Raw genomic sequence first — 20,350 nt, forward strand, 5'->3', positions numbered from 1 at the left:
CTATATGGATTTAACCCCGATCGTGTTGCTGAATTGCTTATCAACAGCTGGCCATGGGGTTTTAAAGTTCACGCAGAGGTTCCTGGTCTTCACCTTCTTGGCCTATTGGAAAACCTGACACACCTGCTCTGTCTCTGCAGACTGCAACCTGTGGAGGGCAGATACTCTTAGTAGTGCTGTTCACTGATGGTCCTTCATCTTCAAAACAATCTCTAATGCAAAGAAGGGCGATTGGGTCACTGAGAATAAAGGAAAACCTCTCTTATCACCTGCTTTATGTTGGCTGCCCAGCCTTCCCCCCCCCCATGTTTACTCTATGCTGATGTGTCTCTATTTAACTTTAGTAACTTCTTGAAAATGTGCTACTTATGGAATCATTGCTGCTGGAATGTTATACCAGATTAAGACCAGCTACTTAAAAACAATTTAAATGTATTTATTTAATTGTGTGTGTTAGCCTGCACCACGTGTGTACCTCATGTCAATAGAGGTCAGAAGAAGGCATTGGATCCTCTACATCTAGAATTACAGATGGATGTGAGCCATAATCTGGGTGCTGGGCACCAGACCTGGGAAATCTGCAAAAGCAACAAGTGCTCTTACCCACCGTGCCGTGGCTCTCCAGACCTTAACTTCTCTCTTTGATCATTCCATATAATGGGAATTATGTTATATATTTTTTTAAATTTATTTTTAAAAAGAGAAAGTTTGGAGTAGTTCATATTTAAGAGTAGCCTATTGTTGGCTCTGTTTTTTTAACAATTAAACTTTATTATACAACCCAACTAGCTTAAACAAAAGGGGGAAAAGGTTAAAAGGAAACAAGAGTGAACCTTCTGGTATCCGTTCCATGGGACGGGTCCCTAGGTATCTCTGGCCTGCGCCCCTGGCCTGTTTTGCTGATCCTCTCTCAGATCCAGTGCACTCAAGCCTGGTCTGAACCTGCTGTTCCTCTCTGTCCTTTTCACCTGTCTCTGACAAGTAAGTGGCGGTCTCCCTCTCCCATTGAGGGTCCATTAGAAACACAATAGTCCAGGTGGAGTCCCTTGGTCCCCTTCCTGAATTCCAGGCCCAGGATGGCTCCACCAAGTCTATCTCTTTTTTTTTTTTTTTTTTTTTTTTTTTGGTTTTTCAAGACTGGGTTTCTCTGTGTAGCCTTGTCGCGAGCAGAGAGTTTACACTCAGAATCCGGAACAAAAGAGTCAGGCCAAGAGCAAGTGGTACGATTAACAAGAGAGGTTTATTAGCAATACAAAGGCAACTACAGCAAAGGGCAGCGGCTTAGGCTTCAAGGCCAAGCCACCAATACCATTTCATTACACTCTTAAAACTATCTTAATTCTAATAGGAGTAGCATTTAGCATCTTATAATATCAATGTTCTGGGAGCTTATGCCATTAGAGTATACGACCTGATATCGCGAAGTTCTGCCGAACAGGTTCGCTGCTGCGACTTGAATCGGTTCTCGGGTTGTTATCTGACAGCATGTCTGTCCGCTCCATCCTGGGAGAGCGCCCATCGGCTGGTAGCATTTTAGGTAATCATGGTGACAGCGAGAGAGAGAGAGCTAGCTAGCGAAGAGAGCTGGCTGCTTCTTCTCAGGGTTTTTATACTTACTTTAGCCTTACCCTCTCTAATTCACACATCTAGCTTTCTGCGGCACTCTTATCACCAACTTGCAGTCCTGGCTGCTCCTAGGTCAGAACTTACTACTAAGGTTTTATCTATCACTCACACATCTGGTCAGACGTCAGCTTTTTGGGCTGTCAGCTATTTTCTTCGCTGGGCTTTGAAACAAGCCCTGACATGTCCTACACTGGGCTTTGAAACAAGCCCTGACATGTTTATTACAGCCTTAGCTGGCCTAGACTCACTTTGTAGTCCAGGCTGGCGTTGAGCTCACAGCGATCCACCAGCCTCGGCCTCCCAAGTGCTAGGATTAAAGGCGTGCACCACCACCGCCCAGCCCACCCAGTCTATCTCAAGGTTAATCTCAGGGAGTGTCCAAGGGCAAAGCCTGCCAAGACTGTTTTTACCTGTGACAAACCTTATAGTCCTTCCCACAGCCTATCATAGCGATTAAAGCAGAAAGTATAAATTTCATTGTATGCTATTTCCTCCTTCCTAATGAAAATACATGCTTTGCATAAGATAAGGCATCTTTGTAAGAATAAATAAAGACATCTATACACAAACATCTACATAATTCTATTAATCATGATTAGAAATGTTTAATCTTCAGGAATTCCCTTTGGCCTTTGAATAATAGTATTGTGCAAGCGGCATGCTTTATTAAAATGAAAACAAACATCATATATTCATTGCAATTCTTAATTTCAATATGAACTCATTGAGTCATCCGCTGGGAAGAGAGCTGGAGCTAGTATCATGGCGCTAGGATGGTCTGTTCATTCTACTTCCTGCACAAAGGTGTTGATAAAATAATTAACTTCTACTGGTGATTCCTGCTGATGGTGAAGCCTAGTGGCTGCACGAGGCCATGAGGACATGAGAGTAGCTCCTGCTACAAGCCTTAAGCTTGTCTCTGACAGGCTTCCACAGAAGCTTCTGCAGAGCAGAAGAACGTCCATTAGAGATAAGAAAACATCCTTGTGGCTACAGAGCTATCCGAGACTGTCCTCTGGGGCTGGGCAAATTTAGCTTTCTGTGTACACATCTGTCAGTGGCTGACTCTAGACAGATTGTAGGACTAAGGTGAGGGCTGGAGGGATGGAGTCAGCACACACATCTAAGATTGGGCAGTTGGAGTAGTGCTAGGAGCTATTTCTGGAATCCTTTTGGGTCTCTAGGCCAAGATGGGCTAGTGTTAGAGTGAAGGACCAGAGGGTGGTAGTGACACCAGGTGGCTTGGGTCCCCAATAGCATGCCCAGGTGCCTACATGGCTCACCTTAGAATGAGGGGTAGTCGCCTCCAGAGGAAGTCATGATGAAAGCCACAAGCTGACGGAATGAGGATCAAAGCATAGGAATGAAATGCAGAGTTCTAATGGACCTGCATGGAGTCAAGGCATCCAGGGCTGCCTCAGCAACACAACACAGATTCAGTCTTGGGGTGGGGGTGGGGGGGGGTGGGGGAGGAGAAGAATCAACTTGCAAAGTAAGGCTAGCCTGTCCCTGGAAAAACTTATAGGCTAATAAAAATCCTTAGTTAACCCTCAAAGTACTTTATCCCAAGGCATCTTCCATGGCTTTTGGAGTTTTTGTTTGTTTGTTGTTTGTTCTTGTTTTGGTTTTTGTTCCTTGCGAGAATGGAAGTAGCTATGTCCTTCTCCATGGTCTCCCTAAGTAGCCGTGGAACCTTGAGAAGTTATGAAGTCACTAGCATTTTAATATCTCAGTTCTCATTGCATGAAATTCTGCCTTGTAGATTGAGGGAGAAAAGATAAGGAAGAAAGCTATATCTAACTAACTGAAAATCATTATTTCCATTGCTGCTGGTGTACTAGACCTTGAGGTGATTCAAGAAAACAATATGTGTGTGGTTTCCCTAACACACACCTGTAGTTTTCCCCTGTGGCCCTACCCAGTTACTGTGATGAGGAAGGGTAGACGCATGGCTTTTCCCCCTTTTGAGGCTATAAGTCAATTTTTTGACACTGTGAAATATAATTTTTAGTTCTCCAAAATTCCACAGTGATGTCTAAGTAGCCTGAAACTGCCGTGAATATACCACTTTAAATTTACTTGGCTTAGGACTGGAGAGTTGGCTCAGTGGTTAAGCTGCTTTTCCAAAGGACCCAGGTTCAATTCCCAGCACACACATGGCAGCTCACAGCTGTCTGTAACTCCAGTTCCAAGGGATCTGACACCATCACACACACATACAAGCAGGCAGAACACCAGTGCACATGCAATAAAAATAATTGATTAATTTTTTTTTCTTGCCTTGGCTTTACTTTGCTTTAAAGAACTTGGGCTTTGGAGGGAGGGGTTTGAGCACCTAGTCCATTGCTTACAACTGAAGACATTTTTGTTGTGTTGCGTTTTGTTTCTATGAAGTGGGTCTTGCACTTTAGCCCAGGTTGACTTTGAGCATGCTCTCATCTTGCCCAAACTTTCCATGTGTTGGGATTACCCATATGAGCCACCATGCCAGGATTCTGGGAAATCTTTTGGAGCCTATTTCCTCATCTGGGTTAAACAGCTATCAGTGAGTTAGATGCAACAAGTGATGCACGGCACCCGTAGCACACTGCTTGTCAGCTGGCAGACCGTCCCAAACTCTTGCTTTTATAATTTTCCTATAAGGCATGCCACATACAGGGTGAAGAAGGAAAGAAAGGCAATTGTTTACCATTTGTAACTTTTTCTTGTCCCCTTAAGTATTGGGAATAGACTAAAGATGCTGCGATAACTACTTTTATGTTCCTAAAGCACTTTTACTTCATTGCCTGAAGACTGGGGTGCTACTGTCTTGTGAAGTAATGTTTACTAATTCAATAATCTGTTTAGGTTTACTCCACAAGGCAATCTGTAATGAGCTTTAATTCTATGTGCCATAAAGGGGGCAACAGAGCAGGGACAAGTTAATAGTAGACCTTAAACAATGTAGCATGTGCCCACATGGCATCTTGGCACAGGCTCATAGGAAGCAAAACTAGGCTGAGTGGTCCACTGCTAGCTCAGGTGCCTGGTGTCCCATAGAATGGGATGCTGGAGCCGCGAGACTGGCCTGAGGGTACCATCCTTAGAGCAGTAACGGTTCGGTGACACTGTCATAGCCACACTAATCCTCAGTCAGCCTAGTATCCTAGTAATGACCCTGAATCTAAACATGGATGTAAATATAGTTCTACACCAGCCAACCCTCCCTACAGAAGCCTTAACAGGCAGGACTGTGTGCTTTCCCCACGCCTACCCCCACGCCTACACAGTCTGTTTTCTCTGCCACCTTATCTCGAGCCCTGATAAAGCTCTTTTGATAAGCCTGGGAGGCCCATGAGACTGAGAAAAAGGCAGCTTGAACTCAGTCTCAGAGATGATCTTGATTTTCAGTCTAGAAGGCTGACCTGCTTTGCTGCCCTCAAGGCCCAGACCACCTCTTGGGTCCCACTGTGTCCCAGATTTTTGTACTTGCATTTAACCACACTCTCCAGTGCTCTGCCTTCTCGCGAGCCTGCTATCAGGCCAGGGTGTGTTGGCTTCTCTTTGATCTTGGCCCCAGGAGAGAGAAAACAAGTAAAGGGAAGAGAGCTACTGGTCTCAGAATATGCATGCCACAAAAACCAGCCTCCGTAATATGTCCATCTCTTGAATATGTATGTATTGGCAATAGGAAACAGACTTATCTGTGAATTTTCAGAAGCACCAAAAAGAGAAGGATGACTAAATTAATGTTATCTTTAGTGGCTGAGTGAACTCAAGGAGGAAATGTGGTCGGATAAAAAGGTCAGTGCTTTCACAATTCCCTGCGGCCATGAATAGTGGTTGCTAAGGCTGAAGCATATATTCTCTAGTTATTTTTCCACCCCAAATATTGCACCATTGGGAAATACATCATCATTGATTAACTGAAGTGGATGTTCAGGGCAGGGAGGATGTTTCTATGTTTTGGTCTTTTTGCTTACCACCCCAAACCAATGAATTAGGCATTGTGTGTGTGTCCTGCTTTCTGGTTGTTGCCTGCTGTAATGTTGCAAACCTGTATTTCATTCATTTATCTTCGCTTTTATTCCTTCAGTGCTGTTGAAGAGAATAGCTTTTCCCCCAAGATGAAACAGGGTTTCTCAGTGTAGTCTTGGTTATCCTGGACTCACTTTGCAGACCAGGGTGGCCTTGAACTCACAGAGATCCACCTGCCTGTGCCTCCCAGAGTGCTGGGATTACATGCATGAGCCACCACCATGCCCAGAAGTTTCCCCCTAGTTCAGAAGTGGGTGGATGTGGCTGAGAGCTATCACAGTCATCAAAAATAAGATGCTTTGTTATAAAGAACCAATGGGGAGAAACAGTGATTCTAGCAATTTTGGAGAGTGTCTTTGTACTTGAAAGGGAGGCCACTGTTACTTCTTTTCTTACTATCTTTCCTCCCATCTCTTTTTAGACAAAACCTGTTGCATTTGCAGTTCGGACCAATGTCAGGTACAGCGCAGCCCAGGAGGATGACGTTCCAGTGCCAGGCATGGCCATCTCATTCGAGGCAAAAGATTTTCTGCATGTTAAGGAAGTAAGGAAAATCCCCATTTCTTTCCGTGTGATTTTTTTTCACCTTCAACTCTCCCTTATTTCTTCTTGCTGTGCGATAGCCTTAGGTCTGGCTGCAGTTGCGTAACACACAGCTCAATCAGTGGCTCCCAACCTTTTCTGTTATAAATAACCTTTTAATGTAAAAGGGAGTCAGAAGCCCATGGCAGGAATGCCAGGGCCCCTTTGGGCTTTGCGCCCTAGAAATTAGGAACTATTTTTCTAAGTGATCCAATTTAATATGTGTCCTCTATTTTCTCCCTTAAGATTACCCTTGATTGACTATGTGCACTTTTTCCTGATGTCTAAAGTTGGAGTTATCTGAGGAAGAAGATTTTTGTTGCTTGCTTGTTTCTTTTTTCTTTTTTGTTTTTTTGTTTTTTATGAGATAAGATTTCACTCTGTGCCCAGGTTGGCTTGGAACCCTTTATGTGGTCCAGGCTCGGAAACTCACTATATAGCCCAGGCTGGTCTCAAATTTGCTACGCCCCACCCCCCAACCCCATACTCACCCTCCCTCATTCATCTGAGTGCTGGGATTACTATTGTGAGCTGTCATGCCAGCCTCTGGGGGGCAGGCTTCTGCTGTTCCTTTCCATCAGAGAAGCTTTGTTTCTGCTGTGGAGAAAGAATAGTGAAATCAGAGCAAGTGAGAGGGGAGGCTGATGCCAAGGAAGTTGCTGTTACCTTAAGCTGACAAGGACACAGTCTATAACTGGAAATAATCACCTTTGATTAAGTTTTGTTTGGTGTCCCCATGTCACATCCTTTTTCTATGGGACACCATAGTGATAATAATTCTTCCTAAAAGACATCCTATTTGCACATAAGTCTTTTTTTTCCCCCTTGGACCTGAGGGAATTTAGAGTTGAAGGGATTCACAGAAAGTGTATGAAATCTAACTGACAAGCATGCTAAAGGGTGCAAGTGAGGGAGGTGATGGCTGTGCATTAAGAGAGCGCAAAATTGCAGTAACTCTTAGAGAGATGTGAAATAAACAGATGCAGAAACGTAAATCAAAGAGTTCAGAAATGATGGTGAAGAGCAACAAGAACTGATAGACATACAACAGCAAGTCAGACGAACACAGGGACCTTTCCTGATGCCAGTAGTTTGAGCAGGATCATTTTCTACTGTGGAAAGAAAAAAAAAAGCCATGGACATTTTTTGAAGTGTCTGGAAATAGATTTAATTGAAGAAAATAAAATTAGATCCTGAAAATTCAAGATAAATATTTCACCTGCAAGAGACAAACTGTCAGCATCAACATGAAAAAAAAAAATATGTGAACAGAACCCTGTGATCATAAAACTGCAGAGGTACATCTTGCTGATACAAAGTATTTCGAGTACATTTTAGGATTTCTCTCTCAGTATTCACACTTCTAATTAATCCAGTTTTATAAGGTAAAAAGCACTGTAAGAATTCCTATCTCCTAGTTGTCTCTTGCTAGGAGTGATATTGATCTTTGAATCTAGACAGTTTTATCATAGAATTCAGCTTACTCCTCAGGGAAGCAATGGGAAGGGAAACCAAGCCATGCAAAGTCTTTATTTGACTGTTGGCTGAACAGGCCAAGCATACTTCACTCTTCTGAGCTGAACCCAGAAACCCAAGGGCTTTGAATTTTGGTATTAGATGCCATGTTTCTCTCCACTGAAAACAGTTGATATAGAGGAAAATCAATTGTGTGCACTGATTCTAATACTTTTGGTTTTGTGCGTAGAAATTTAATAATGACTGGTGGATAGGACGATTGGTTAAAGAAGGCTGTGAAATCGGATTTATTCCAAGCCCGGTCAAACTAGAAAACACGAGGCTACAGCATGAGCAGAGAGCCAAGCAAGGGAAATTCTACTCCAGGTATGAGAAAAATACCAGCTGTTTATATAAAAATGCAGATGATGCCCTTGTTTTAGTCCTGTCGCTGGCTGAGTGTCACAATCCTTATTACGTATTAAAGCAAATGCTGATGGAGTTCATTGGTAGCATCACAGTCCCCTCTAAAAACACTTCACTGCAGCTTCTGATCTTCATCTCATCCGAGAGAGAACCAAATTAATTATTATCATTAGTCAGAATAGCTAAGGTCACCAAGCATTAAACATTCCCCTTGGCACGGAGAACTCTAAAGTCCTAATCATTTGCTGGACATACTCAGGCACGTAGTGGCCATGGTGACTAATCCCAGTGTCTGTCTACAGCTGCCCAACATTGCTGGGAGACACTTTAGGGATATCCGTCCCAAGTATCACTGGTAAATAGCAGCTCCTGTGGTCTTTTGGTTTCATTTTCACCAGAGAGATCCAATTTTCAGTTCTACCAGCTGTTAAACACATAAAAAGACACCATGTATGAGGCACGTTAAAATCGCCTTCGTGAATAGCAGTTAGCTGACGTTATATAATAGGCTGGTTCTGTTACTCTGGCTACAGCTTCCTAAGAGGCATCGGCTTGTCTTCCCTTCAGCAAGATGTTCATTAGGAGGGCTTCTCGCCCACGGGGTGAGTTTCATACTGAAGCCTATACAGCAAGGTGAAGAACACAGCACGCCTGCTCTCACATAGATGGAGGGAAGGAGGGAGGACTTTACCTTCACATGGAAAGCTGAGGTTCTGTTCACTCCAATACATCTTGCCTATTCGTATGATGTAAACTCCATCATTAGTGCTGAACTTGTAATGTTAGCAAGTAGTTTTCACCTACTGCCAACAGATGAGTGAGATAGAATATACCCAGCCTTGTTAAACACCAGCACTGGCTCATTGTCGCACTCCTAGTGTCTTGCAATTTACTCTACAGTGATGGGTTACTTTCTCTTAGCACTATATATTCTTTCTTCAACTTTCTTGACCTTATTGAATCTCTTTACCAAGCTTTTGCCTTAGTATGTTTAACTACATCTACTTCCACAAGTGCTTACATTTCCCTTTCAATATTTTGTGTATTTTGTGAAGACACAATCAGTCAGTATATATACATATATATACCACACATAGATATTTCAGAAGGCTGAGTTTTGTGTAAATATGCACACATATATTTATTTGTATTATCTATATATTATATATTTTATATATATTATACATAATATATATATATATATATATATATATATATATATATATATATATATATTTCAAAGACTGACAAAAACTGGGGACTAGAGGAATGACTCTGTGGTTAAGAGTAATGTAATGGCTGCTCTTCCACGGAACCCAGGTTCTGTTCCCCCCACCCACATGGACTCTAACAGTTGTAACCCTAGTTCCAGGGAAGCAGATGCCCTCTTCAGGCCTCCATGGACACCACACCCAGGTGGTACATTTACATATATGTAGGCAAAACACACATAATAATAAAAATTTTGAAAAGACTAACAAATATCAAAGGCAATAATATCGGGGCACACCTCAATAACTTGGCATGTGGATGGCAAATCTGCCTCTGAAGGTTTTAGGTATTAGTAGCATCTTTCACAATTTTATACAACATAATAATATATTACTTATTAAAATTTATAAATAAAAAGAGGAAAACTGTGCTTGAACTTAGGATTGTAGGGGGAATACAAATAAAAGGTAAAAGCCACTGGAAATAAGTGCTTGGTCTTCCCAAGAAGCATCGTTGCACAATTGCCAAAAGTGGTCCTGTAAGTTCTACTTTTTACTAGCTGTAGACACTCCCTCATGTCCCTATTGGGTGTGCAGACATATATAAGCTGTTACAGAGACAGAGCCCACCTTCTGGTTGTTTAGTAAAGTACTTGACATTTGCTTTGTGTATTAAAAATGATAGAAGAGTAGAAAAAAATTCAACCAACTCGCGGGGGCAGGTCCTTTACCTGGACATCAGTATCTAGATAGGCCAGCAGCATCCCTTGAGGTATGGTACCTAATTCTTTCTAGTAGAGCCTGGCTCATCCACGATGAGAAGGACTGGGCACTGCACTTATCTTGCCTGACTCCCCTGGCATTCTTATTCCGTTAGCATGTTTCTGGGTTCTTTACGTGTTAAGGGATGACACTCATTCCTATGTTCTGGTGGACTATGCATTCTATCACCAACTCCCAAGTTTCTAAGACATATAAGCACATGCTCCATCACACTAGAATCTGGTCATTGCAAATGTTTCTTTATTTTTATTTTACTTTTAAAATTAGCATACAAGATATTAGATGTCATTATGATATCGTCTTACAAAGCATGTTTTAGTAGATTCTCCTTCGCCCTGTACAGAAGTGCTGAATAATCTTCAGGAGTCAACCAAGTTGAATCCTCGTTACTCTTATTTTGAAAATGTTTACTATTGTCTTCTGGTTAAAACACATTGCAATCTGTGTTTAAGCTTATTCGTGTGGCTTATATATTGGTGAATTGGAGCACTGCTATGTCTTTCTTTCACAGGTTGCCATGAAAGCTATACTTTTAATCTTAAGATACTAAGCTAAGCAAAAGGAACTGGATCTAACAAGAAGGAGACATTAATTTTAGTTGTTAGCCTGGAGGCCTTACACCTGGCCTCCAAGTCCTATAAAATTAAAAGCAAAGAAGTCTCTCCTATGTAGCCATCTGTGATTGGGGCATAGGACTTGAGGGCCACAGAAATTATCCAAGCTCCTTCCTGTCTTCTCAGAGGACTAAAAAAAAAAAATTAAACCTTGAATTTCAAAACAGAGACTATCATAAAACTGTTTCAAGTACCACAGGAATCTCCACTGAGTCATGAATGTTTGCTTCCTTATAAGAAACACACATTTTGTAAAAGTTCAGTGAAAGCACAATAAATTATAACATTTATTTATCAAGCAGTGCAATGTTTCAGCATCTGAGACAATTGTTGGGTTTAATCTGAATTTTTGCTTTACTTCAGTAAATCAGGAGGAAATTCATCATCCAGTTTGGGTGACATAGTTCCTAGTTCCAGAAAATCTACTCCTCCATCATCTGGTGAGTACGTGATAGTGCTGACCATCGTCTTTGCCCCACCTGCTTCCCCAGACTTCTTGACTTGCGTGAATCTACAAACCTGCAAATGTTAAAATGCACCAGAAATTAAAAAGGCCCCCATGAAATTAGGGATGGTATGGACAGTGTCTTTCCTGGTATCGAAAATCAGGCAAGGAAGTAGCCCATCTTTGCTCTACGTTGTTACAGAGGTGACAGGGGCAGTTTAATGGCTTACTCTAGTCCCTGCTGTGACATGTTGGCAAGGACAGCAATGTTGTATGTGAGTTTAAATTGTTGTTTATTTTCTTGAATTTTGTCTGACAAATCTGGCAGCTTTAACATCATGTGCACAGCTCAAGTTCTATATGCACTTCCTGAAAGTTGATGCCTTTTATCAAATATAGAGCAAAAGTATATGTAGTGTTCAAGTGAGCAAAATCTGAGCCTAAAAAGAACTGTTGGTTTGGGATCCATATTGGCAGGAAGAACTATACATTTAGAACTCAAAGCAATTTAAAGCAAGCTGGTCTGCTCCGAGTAGATGCTGAAGGCCTGGCACTGTGATTGAGGGGCATATGTGGGCCAATGCGGAGGAGTTGGGAAGCCCCGTACAAACAAGACAAAGAGTCCACTCTTGTCCTTGCTCAATGTTTTCTAAAAATAGAAAACATTGAGACTGATTGACCTGGAGGGAAAAAAAAAAAAAAAGCAAACATAAGGACGCACTATCGGAATATCTGAGCTCCGCGATGAATTTTATATCAATAGTTCAATGGATCTAAAGGGAATCTTCAGAAAATCCTAGAGAAATGGTTCCAAGTCTACTCCCAAGGACAGCCAGCTGCTCCCCAGCAAATGTGGAAAGTATGACTTTCACCTGCTTTGCTTACCACTGGTCCTAACTGTAATTCCCAACTCACTGCTAGACCAAGGAATCACTTCTTCCTGTATACATAATGGGGTAGTTTCCAATTGCACAACACACACCCCACACTACACCTGTGCATAGACCTCAGCCCTGATCTTGGCTCGACTGGACCCAAGCACTCAGAGTAAGCTAATGTATGTTCCTAAGGTCCTCTAGTAAGTAAGGAATGAGACAGGAAGGAAAGCGACCCTGAAGAATAATGAAATATTTTTAAACATGTGGAAGTCCTGTTCCCACGTCGATGTTCATATCTGCTTAGGTCAGGGAGTACAACCACGTGACTAAACATGGGAAGCATCTCCCAGAAGAATCTACACAGTTCACTGAAGTGCGCAGAAAATTGAAAGACTTGAAAGACTTCTTTCTTAAATGTGTTCTGAATGTGGAGTTTTGGAATTCTGTTTTACAATGAACCCAGACACTTCTAGACCTGAGTTAAAGCCAAAGCCACCAGGCACTAAGCTGGAAAGGAATGCTGAGCCCTTAGTGCAGAGATGGAGGTGAATTTCTATCTGGAACTCAGGCTCAGTGCAGGGCGGCATCTCATCCTTGTCACCCTGTGTGCATCCCCATTCTTTATGAATTTCCAGTTTTAATTCCTTTAATTAAAAATTTCCATTTAAAACAAATCCATCCAGCGACCATCGCAGATGAGAGTCAGTGGCAAATCCTAAAATCCAATTCAGAAATGTCACCATCCTGGGGGCCTATGAGCTCTGGGATTTGTCTGGGTTTCTAGCCTCGGTTCCAATAAAGTTCTTGTAGGTACTGGTCCTTGAAAGAGGTTTTCATAAACCCAGTGAAAGGTAAGGAGGATAAAGTACATGGGAATAGGCCATCAAAAGGAAAACAGATTTGATACTGGTTAAGACCTATTACGAGAGTAGTGAAATGGTAGCCTCCTTGCCTTCGTGTCTGGAGGTTATTAATAGCATGTTTCCCTGTTGGGATTCAAGACCTACTTTCACATTTTCTTCAGCATAATGTCGCTCCAGGAAGAAACCTTTTGACATGAGCAAAGCTGTAGTGTGGTGTAAAAGTCTAGGTTGGTACCAAACACTTGAAAAGTGTATGACTATGACATTTCTTTGCAGATTAAGGTCTGGACCTTTAACTACTTAGTACGCATGGACTAGACAAAAAGAAAGTCCCTGCCCATAAAATACCAGAGCTGGTAATTGCAACACAGTGCAGACCAGCCAGGTATTCATCCATTCACAGAGTTTTAAGCTAAACAAACAAAACCAACTCAGCAGGAGATTCCCCTCCCAGGCTCTCAAATTTGAAACCTCTCAGACCACAGTAACTGCTAAACTGATTAACTGGATGAGTTGGGGTCCTTTGAAAAGGCCGGAAGAGCCTGCTATAAGTGGTGGCTCAGCTTGTATATCAGAGTAGAGCACCAAACTATTATTCTAACTGGCTATTTGTTCCTTAAATCAATGCATTGTATTCTTTAAATTAACGTGTTTTGGGTGAGTCCTTATGGGGTGAATACATTTTCTTTTCTTCTGCTTGACCTAATCTCAACCATAAAGTAATTACCTAGCAAACTCAACTCTGATATTGTTCTGAACCCTGACCTCAATGACATGAACAATGGGGAAGTAAAAGGAACAGAAAGAATGCATCCAGATGGTGAAGGCACCTCACCTACAAGGCAGCCGGGTGCAGGGATGGGTACCACTCGAAGGCAGGAGTCCTGGGTCTATGTCCTGGCTCTGCTGGGCTTTTGGTCAAGAACAAGCCCCTGTCACTCAGCAGGATCAGCTTCTGAGTCTTAAAAAACAAGAGGGTTCGAGTTAATCTTTAAAACTTACTACTTGATTCCATAGCCGATAAAGTTCTACAGCAATTTCATGTAGAAAGATTTCAGAAAATTGAAAGTGAAATTATGCATCCTTTTTTTCCATTTACTGCCTTTATAGCTATATTTTCAGGTAAAAGGAGTTCAGAAGTGAAAACTTGCCAAGCAAACAGCCTAGAACCTTTACTCATGGGGGAACAAGAGGCCCATACTTTGGGGTCCTTGGGTCTGCCTCAGAGGCTTGGAAACCACCCAAATCCTAAGTGACTTTGATATAGTCCTGTGTTTATCTGGTGTTTCCCACTGGTCTTCAATCAAGCTCTCTGATACACACAATACCATGAAATCTCACCTCAGTCCTATTCATGCTAGGAATCATTTTCCTTATGACTTCTTGGGTGTAGCCTGGATTTAGGGCTTTCATCCTCTTTTCCTTAAATATCTGCTATAATTTTAATGAAACTTTTTATGTGTGGTTTCCTTTCCACTAACATAAAAAAAAAAAAAAAAAGACTGAGGCCTAGCCTATTAAATGTTTCCAAAGCACCAGTCTTTTATCTAAGACCTGGGCTTGCTTACTGTACTAAGGCCAAATGTTTTGTACATACATTTATAAGCTAATATGGAGAATAACAACATTTGAGACAAGTAAAAAAAATGTTTCTATAAAAGCACTCAGGAGATCTAGCACAAAACTGACTTGTGTAAGCAAACAGCTATCACAAGGGTATCTTTCAGTCTTGTTAGATTTGATTGGCTGGAGTGTTTAACATGCCTTACATATTTTACTCTGTGTAATATGCTTCACATTCATGGTAAATCTTCTACAGTGATTAGTCTATTTGCTTTTGTTTTGTTTTCTTTATAACCTGCTTTTCCTCTGCCATCCACCTGATGACTTTTGAATTGTTTGTCTGTATATAGCTGTAGACATAGATGCTACTGGCTTAGATGCAGAAGAGAATGATATTCCAGCAAACCACCGCTCCCCTAAGCCCAGTGCAAACAGTGTAACGTCACCCCACTCCAAAGAGAAAAGAATGCCCTTCTTTAAGAAGGTAACCCAGACTTCCCAGCTCCTGTTGTCCACTTGCTCGACCGCACTGCGTCATACTTCCAGTCCTGTTGATTGTCTGCGTCCTTTGACAAGCCAATAACACGCATGCTCTGTTATTCTTTGTTTCTTTTCCATGCTGCTGTAGCTAAGCAGAAGCAGAAGTCGGTAAGTTGACATTGACGTGCCTGTGTTTTTCCTGCCGCTGGCATCATGAGCATCAGTTCCTTCAGTTTTATTAAGTACAGTCATCCTGGTCCTAAGACAGCCTACCAGTAGCCAGCTGAATCCATGCATCTCATACCAACTGAATTCAGTGAGTAGTGACCTGTTGAGATGCCATTACAATACTTCTCCTTTTTGATGGAATAATATATGCCACCAAGGAACTTGTTTAAACACTCAAGGATGTCCAGCACTGGGCATGCTATACAAAGCGCCTCGGTTGTACATGTTTTTACTGCCTGTCTGTCTTTTTGCCAGAAACATGACTTATAACCAAACATATTAAAATAATTATTGGATATTGATTTACAATTTCCAGATATGTTGCTTGTGCTTAAAAAGAAGAGGTTATTTAATTTTTAATTCAGTCAGTATTTAAACTTCCAATTCATCAGGTATAAAAATATGCCGATGAACAAGACCAGTGGAGAAGTGCAGGCTTGTTTTGGCAGTTAACTGTGCAGTTTCCCTATTGTCATATTACTGTACAGTTTTCCTATTGTCTTATTATTGTGTAGTTTCCTATTGTCATATACAAACACTCTCCGATTGTTCTTGCCTTCTCCATCAGTCAGATTTCAGCCTTTCATCTATTAGACAATGGGGCTGCTGGCCATATGAAGAGCCTTTGCCATTGGCCAATAAGGATGCCATATATCAGTGCTGTGTCCTGACTGGAAACTCCAGGAAATTCCCAGGACCTCTTTATCCAAGTTTTCCCTCAGCATGTTTCATTATTTCATAACACTATTTTTTAAAAAATCCCACTGCCCCCATTTCCATTTTCCCACTAATGCTTTTAGACCCATAACCTGTAATGTCACCAAGTCTGGCACAAGCATGGGTATTTTTTAACATATATATATTAAAATCTATTGTCCTAGTCTTTCAGCAAATTAAGTCTTACCACCACACACAAAAAAAGTTGCTCCATAAAAGTTAACAATAAGTTGTGATACACAAAAGAATAAGCTTTTTTTTTTCTTTTTGAAGAATCATTAAGAAGAGAACTCCAGGCACATTTTAAACACTAGAACATTTGTGTCGACACAGAAAGTCCCAAGGTGATGATCTTGGTGGGCCACCTCTCTGGTCCACCCTTGTCATCCCAACTGCAGCTTGCAGCTAGCTGCCTGCAGGTGCCTGTCTGCATTGCCGGTGTTTCTTAGACAGTCCACACTGATCATCCACTCTGCACTTCACCACACAGCAACATCAGTATGATGCTCATCAGAGAGTATTCTTCAGTTCACCTGCCTGTAAGTTTCAAAAACTTTAAGCAAGTTTATCCTAATCGTGCCATTAGAGACTTCAAGTGGCTTAGCCAAAAAGGACAGATACAAATGTTGTCATTAGCAATATGGCATGAGGGGCTGGAGAGATGGCTCAGAGGTTGAGAGCACTTACTGCTCTTCCAAAGGTCCTGAGTTCAATTCCCAGCAACCACATGGTGGCTCACAACCATCTATAGTGAGATCTGGTGCCCTCTTCTGGCCTGCAGGTGTACATGCAGGCACTGTATACTTAATAAGTAAATTTAAACAACAACAAAAAAACAATATGGCATGAAGTACCAGAATTCCATCAATAAGGTGATACCTATTGTTGCCTTTGCTGACAGATAAGCTGTCTGATGGCCAGCATGGGTAATCCTTTGCTAGCTGGCTGGCACAGACTGAAGGAACAAAAGTCCTATGTAATTCTGGGCCACCCAGATCCTTTATGGCTGATGTTACAAAGCTTGAGACTTATAATCCTACCGATAATGGTGAAGGAGGCGGGTGTCTTACTATACAGCATCAAAAGGCTGTGGCTTCCTGGCATTTTCAGTACAAACCCACATGATATGAAATGTAACCACTTAACAGATATGCTTATGATGCCTGCGGCACTGAGCTCATTGTTCTTGTGTTCCTTATTCTGTGATAATGTAGAATTCAGAACAAGAGCGCCGGCTCTGCCTGTGAGTCTAGCTGTCTTCTGTGTTCTAGGTTGCTTTTAGGCTGCTGTTTGTCTGGCTTTTGTGCTATCATTGTACTGTGTCTTCTTGTTTGTTTGTTTGTTTTAATTTCATTCAAAATGTATTTTACTTTATCATGTCTATTAAGAGGAAGTTTGAGTGCTGGAGAAAATGTTAGGCAGTAAAAGATGAATAGCCCATTTACCACAATATCTTTGTCCTTTTGATTATATGGTCTATGACTGGTGAAAGCTCATATAGACACTGTTGAATTTGATGTGTCTAAATAGCCCAATATGCAACAGAAACATAGGAATCCAGCAAGTTTATGAATTTTAATCAACAGTCAAATGGCTTTTAATGACAGAATGGTGAAACTATCACATGCATCTCAGTTGACCAAAATCTTATGGTAGTATGAAGAACATTACTTTTGGTGCATGTGATGCTTAAAATATATTTTTCATATGCTCCTTAAAGGAGGATGTGTCTTGTATAGCTCATGAGTCATGAGAATAAATGGTTTGTTCATCCAGTGTCTAAAGCTCTATGCCCTCCCCTTATAGACTAAGAAAGGTTATTTCTGCATCTCTTTACAATTTCCCATTATGGAAGCTTGCTTAAATTTCATCAAGCAAATTCTGTTACCTAAGTTTCAAGTTTTTATTTGAAAAAAAAAATCAAGCTGAAAGGTGATAGTTTTAGAAATGGCAATAAAATTTAGCTCCCGTCTTCGTCTTCTTTAAAATATAATAAATTATTTACAGAAAGGCACAAATCGCTTATGTAACAGGGATGAGCTAATGTGTGCTTCAGAATCATATTAGATAGGTAAGGCAGTCAAATAAAGCCACGGCCAATCATTCATCTTCCTTCTAATACACACAAATCTAGATTCGAGGCATTGATAAATGTCAGGAAACAGAGGTCAAAGATCCCAAAGCATTAATCATGAGGCTGGAACAATGACGAAGATCACTGTTACAGTGCAAGCACGCATGCCAGCTTTCGCTTCTGTGTCATTTCAGTGGCATTCCAAGCATTTGGTAGTGAGAGACACAGTGTTTCGAAACTAGAGTTTATACAGGATTTCTTTTTCTTTCATAATTAACCGTGATCCTTTCAAGACTTGAGAAAGTCCAAGTGTGCTTGAGGGGCATTGCAGCAGTGTACAGTCGAGCCGAAAGCACCTAGTCTGCTTTGGGCATGTTTCTGTTTGTTCTATCAACAAGTTTGTATGCAAGGAAACCAGGGACTATTCGGTAACTTAAACCTTAGGAAAATAAGCCCAGCAGTCTTTCATTGGGTTTATTTACTTAGAGAAGGGGAAAATATGAAAATATTGTAACATCTGAGAAATCATCACCTTGCATATTACACAGTTCAGAAAAGAGGGCCTTATGCATGAAGTACTTCAGATCCACTGCCTTTGAAGTCTAAAAAGGTCTCATTTCTCTGCAGACAGAGCACACTCCTCCTTATGATGTGGTACCTTCCATGCGTCCAGTGGTCCTGGTGGGCCCTTCTTTGAAGGGGTATGAGGTAAGTTTGGGGTGCTACTTTCTGGAGTGCAGTTGGATAACAATGCTATATAACCATCCCCTCCCACTTCAATGTACTGGATTTGAACTTGACTCCCAGCAGCAGAGCATGATGTTTTTCAGGCTGTGGTATATGTTGTCCAGTGTTCTGCTTTCCTGGAGGTTATGTTGGATACTCCAGCTAGCTACAATTCACCCCATCCAGGAAATGAATCAAATGGAGAAAGCCACAAGCCCTTGAAAAATAATTTCTTGTCACCAAAACATCATAAGCTCAGAAGGTCATTTCAGTAGGGCTTAGGAACAGGAAATGTGGTAACCTCACTTCTTTCAAATGTGATGCACAGATATATATATATATATATATATATATATATATATATATATATATATATATATACTTTTATTGAATGCCTATGATTTACACGGTATGCACCAAAATCCCTCTCCTACCCTCAGTAAAATAAAACAGACAAACAAAAAATCTTGTCACAGAAGCTGTAGTTTATCATGCAGTATAGCCTTTTGTCCACATATGTTCACTTTCAAATGTTCATTGCTACGAGTCATGGGTCCGGTTGGAGGCCCACACTATTACTGGATCCTCACTGGGGCTGCTGTCAGAATGCCCTTGTTGCTGTGTGTCAAGAAGATTCTTAATCTTTGAATCTGCAAATCTGGCCCCTTCATGTGTTCCAGTAGGTCATACACAGAATAGATGTTGGGATGAGGTTCACTCAGAGCCCTGGATCAGGGCCCACTCCCTTGTCCTCGGGGCAGAGCCTGTGCTCTCACTCCTGTGTCATCATGGCAGGGCCATCTCACCAGCTCCTGTGTCCTCAGGGCAGGGCCGGCTCACTCACTCCCGTGTCCTCGAGGCAGGGCCAGTTCACCTGCTCCCAAATGACACGGGAGCATGGGAGCTGGCCCTGCCCTGAGGACACAGGAGCTGGTGAGAGTGGGCCCTGCCCTGAGGACACAGGAATGTGTGAGCCTACACACACATTTTGAAGTGTTAACAAGAAGAAGTAAAATTTGTTCTTATAACGAGTAACAATTTTTTTAATCCTCAGGTTTTTCTCACATTTTAATGTATTATTTAATTACAGGTCACAGATATGATGCAAAAAGCACTGTTTGATTTTTTAAAACACAGATTTGAAGGGCGGTAAGTATTTTACAATGTTGGTCCTATGTATTTTTGTCTTGAAGATAGTCAAAGTCTATGGGGCAGATCCCCAAAGCAAATTGTTGTCTGCTCTGACAGGAAGTAGGCCTCATTTAGTGCAATCTGATCTAGTATTTGTGTTATACATCCTCAACCCAGGATACTCTGGTCCCTGTACCTGCATCTACAAGCTCAGCGTGGGCCCGTCTCCGCTCATCGTCTTGCCCTCAATTCATGAGCCTAGGGTTCCTTACTGCTGCTGCTTCTTCTATTCACTTTTCCACCCTTCCAAGACTTTCCTATCATCTTCATAGATCCTTAACCTCTTCTCACTGCACTCTCCCCCAGTAAACTTGTAACCTTGATTCATTAAGGAAACAGGCAAGCCGGGACTGACACATGCCTATAACCGTGATGCCAGAGTTGAGGCAGAGGAATAAAGCCAGACGAGGCCTCATAGCTAGACTCTCTCTGGAGGCAGATAGCTTAGACGTAGGTCATGAGTTCCCCCTA

The 20,350-nt window shown here is 41.6% G+C and overlaps 1 protein-coding gene across 17 annotated transcripts in view; it reads left to right on the forward strand.

Moving 5' to 3' along the window:
- CACNB2 (calcium voltage-gated channel auxiliary subunit beta 2) overlaps nucleotides 1-20,350 on the forward strand; it is a 340,356-nt gene that overhangs the window by 303,082 nt on the left and 16,924 nt on the right. For 11 of the 17 annotated variants that reach the window (XM_084782570.1, XM_084782561.1, XM_084782571.1 and 8 more), the window contains 6 exons: nucleotides 6,065-6,187; nucleotides 7,931-8,067; nucleotides 11,078-11,154; nucleotides 14,814-14,947; nucleotides 18,590-18,670; nucleotides 19,779-19,837. In XM_084782570.1, coding sequence (XP_084638696.1) covers nucleotides 6,065-6,187; nucleotides 7,931-8,067; nucleotides 11,078-11,154; nucleotides 14,814-14,947; nucleotides 18,590-18,670; nucleotides 19,779-19,837 — 611 coding nt within the window. Of the gene's footprint in view, nucleotides 1-6,064; nucleotides 6,188-7,930; nucleotides 8,068-11,077; nucleotides 11,155-14,813; nucleotides 14,948-15,091; nucleotides 15,112-18,589; nucleotides 18,671-19,778; nucleotides 19,838-20,350 lie in introns of all 17 variants that reach the window. The other 6 variants (XM_084782575.1, XM_084782573.1, XM_084782565.1 and 3 more) reach the window with 1 other exon arrangement.

The sequence above is a fragment of the Acomys minous genome (genome assembly GCF_964271855.1).
Source record: "Acomys minous genome assembly, chromosome: 5".
NCBI classification, from domain to species: domain Eukaryota; kingdom Metazoa; phylum Chordata; class Mammalia; order Rodentia; family Muridae; genus Acomys; species Acomys minous.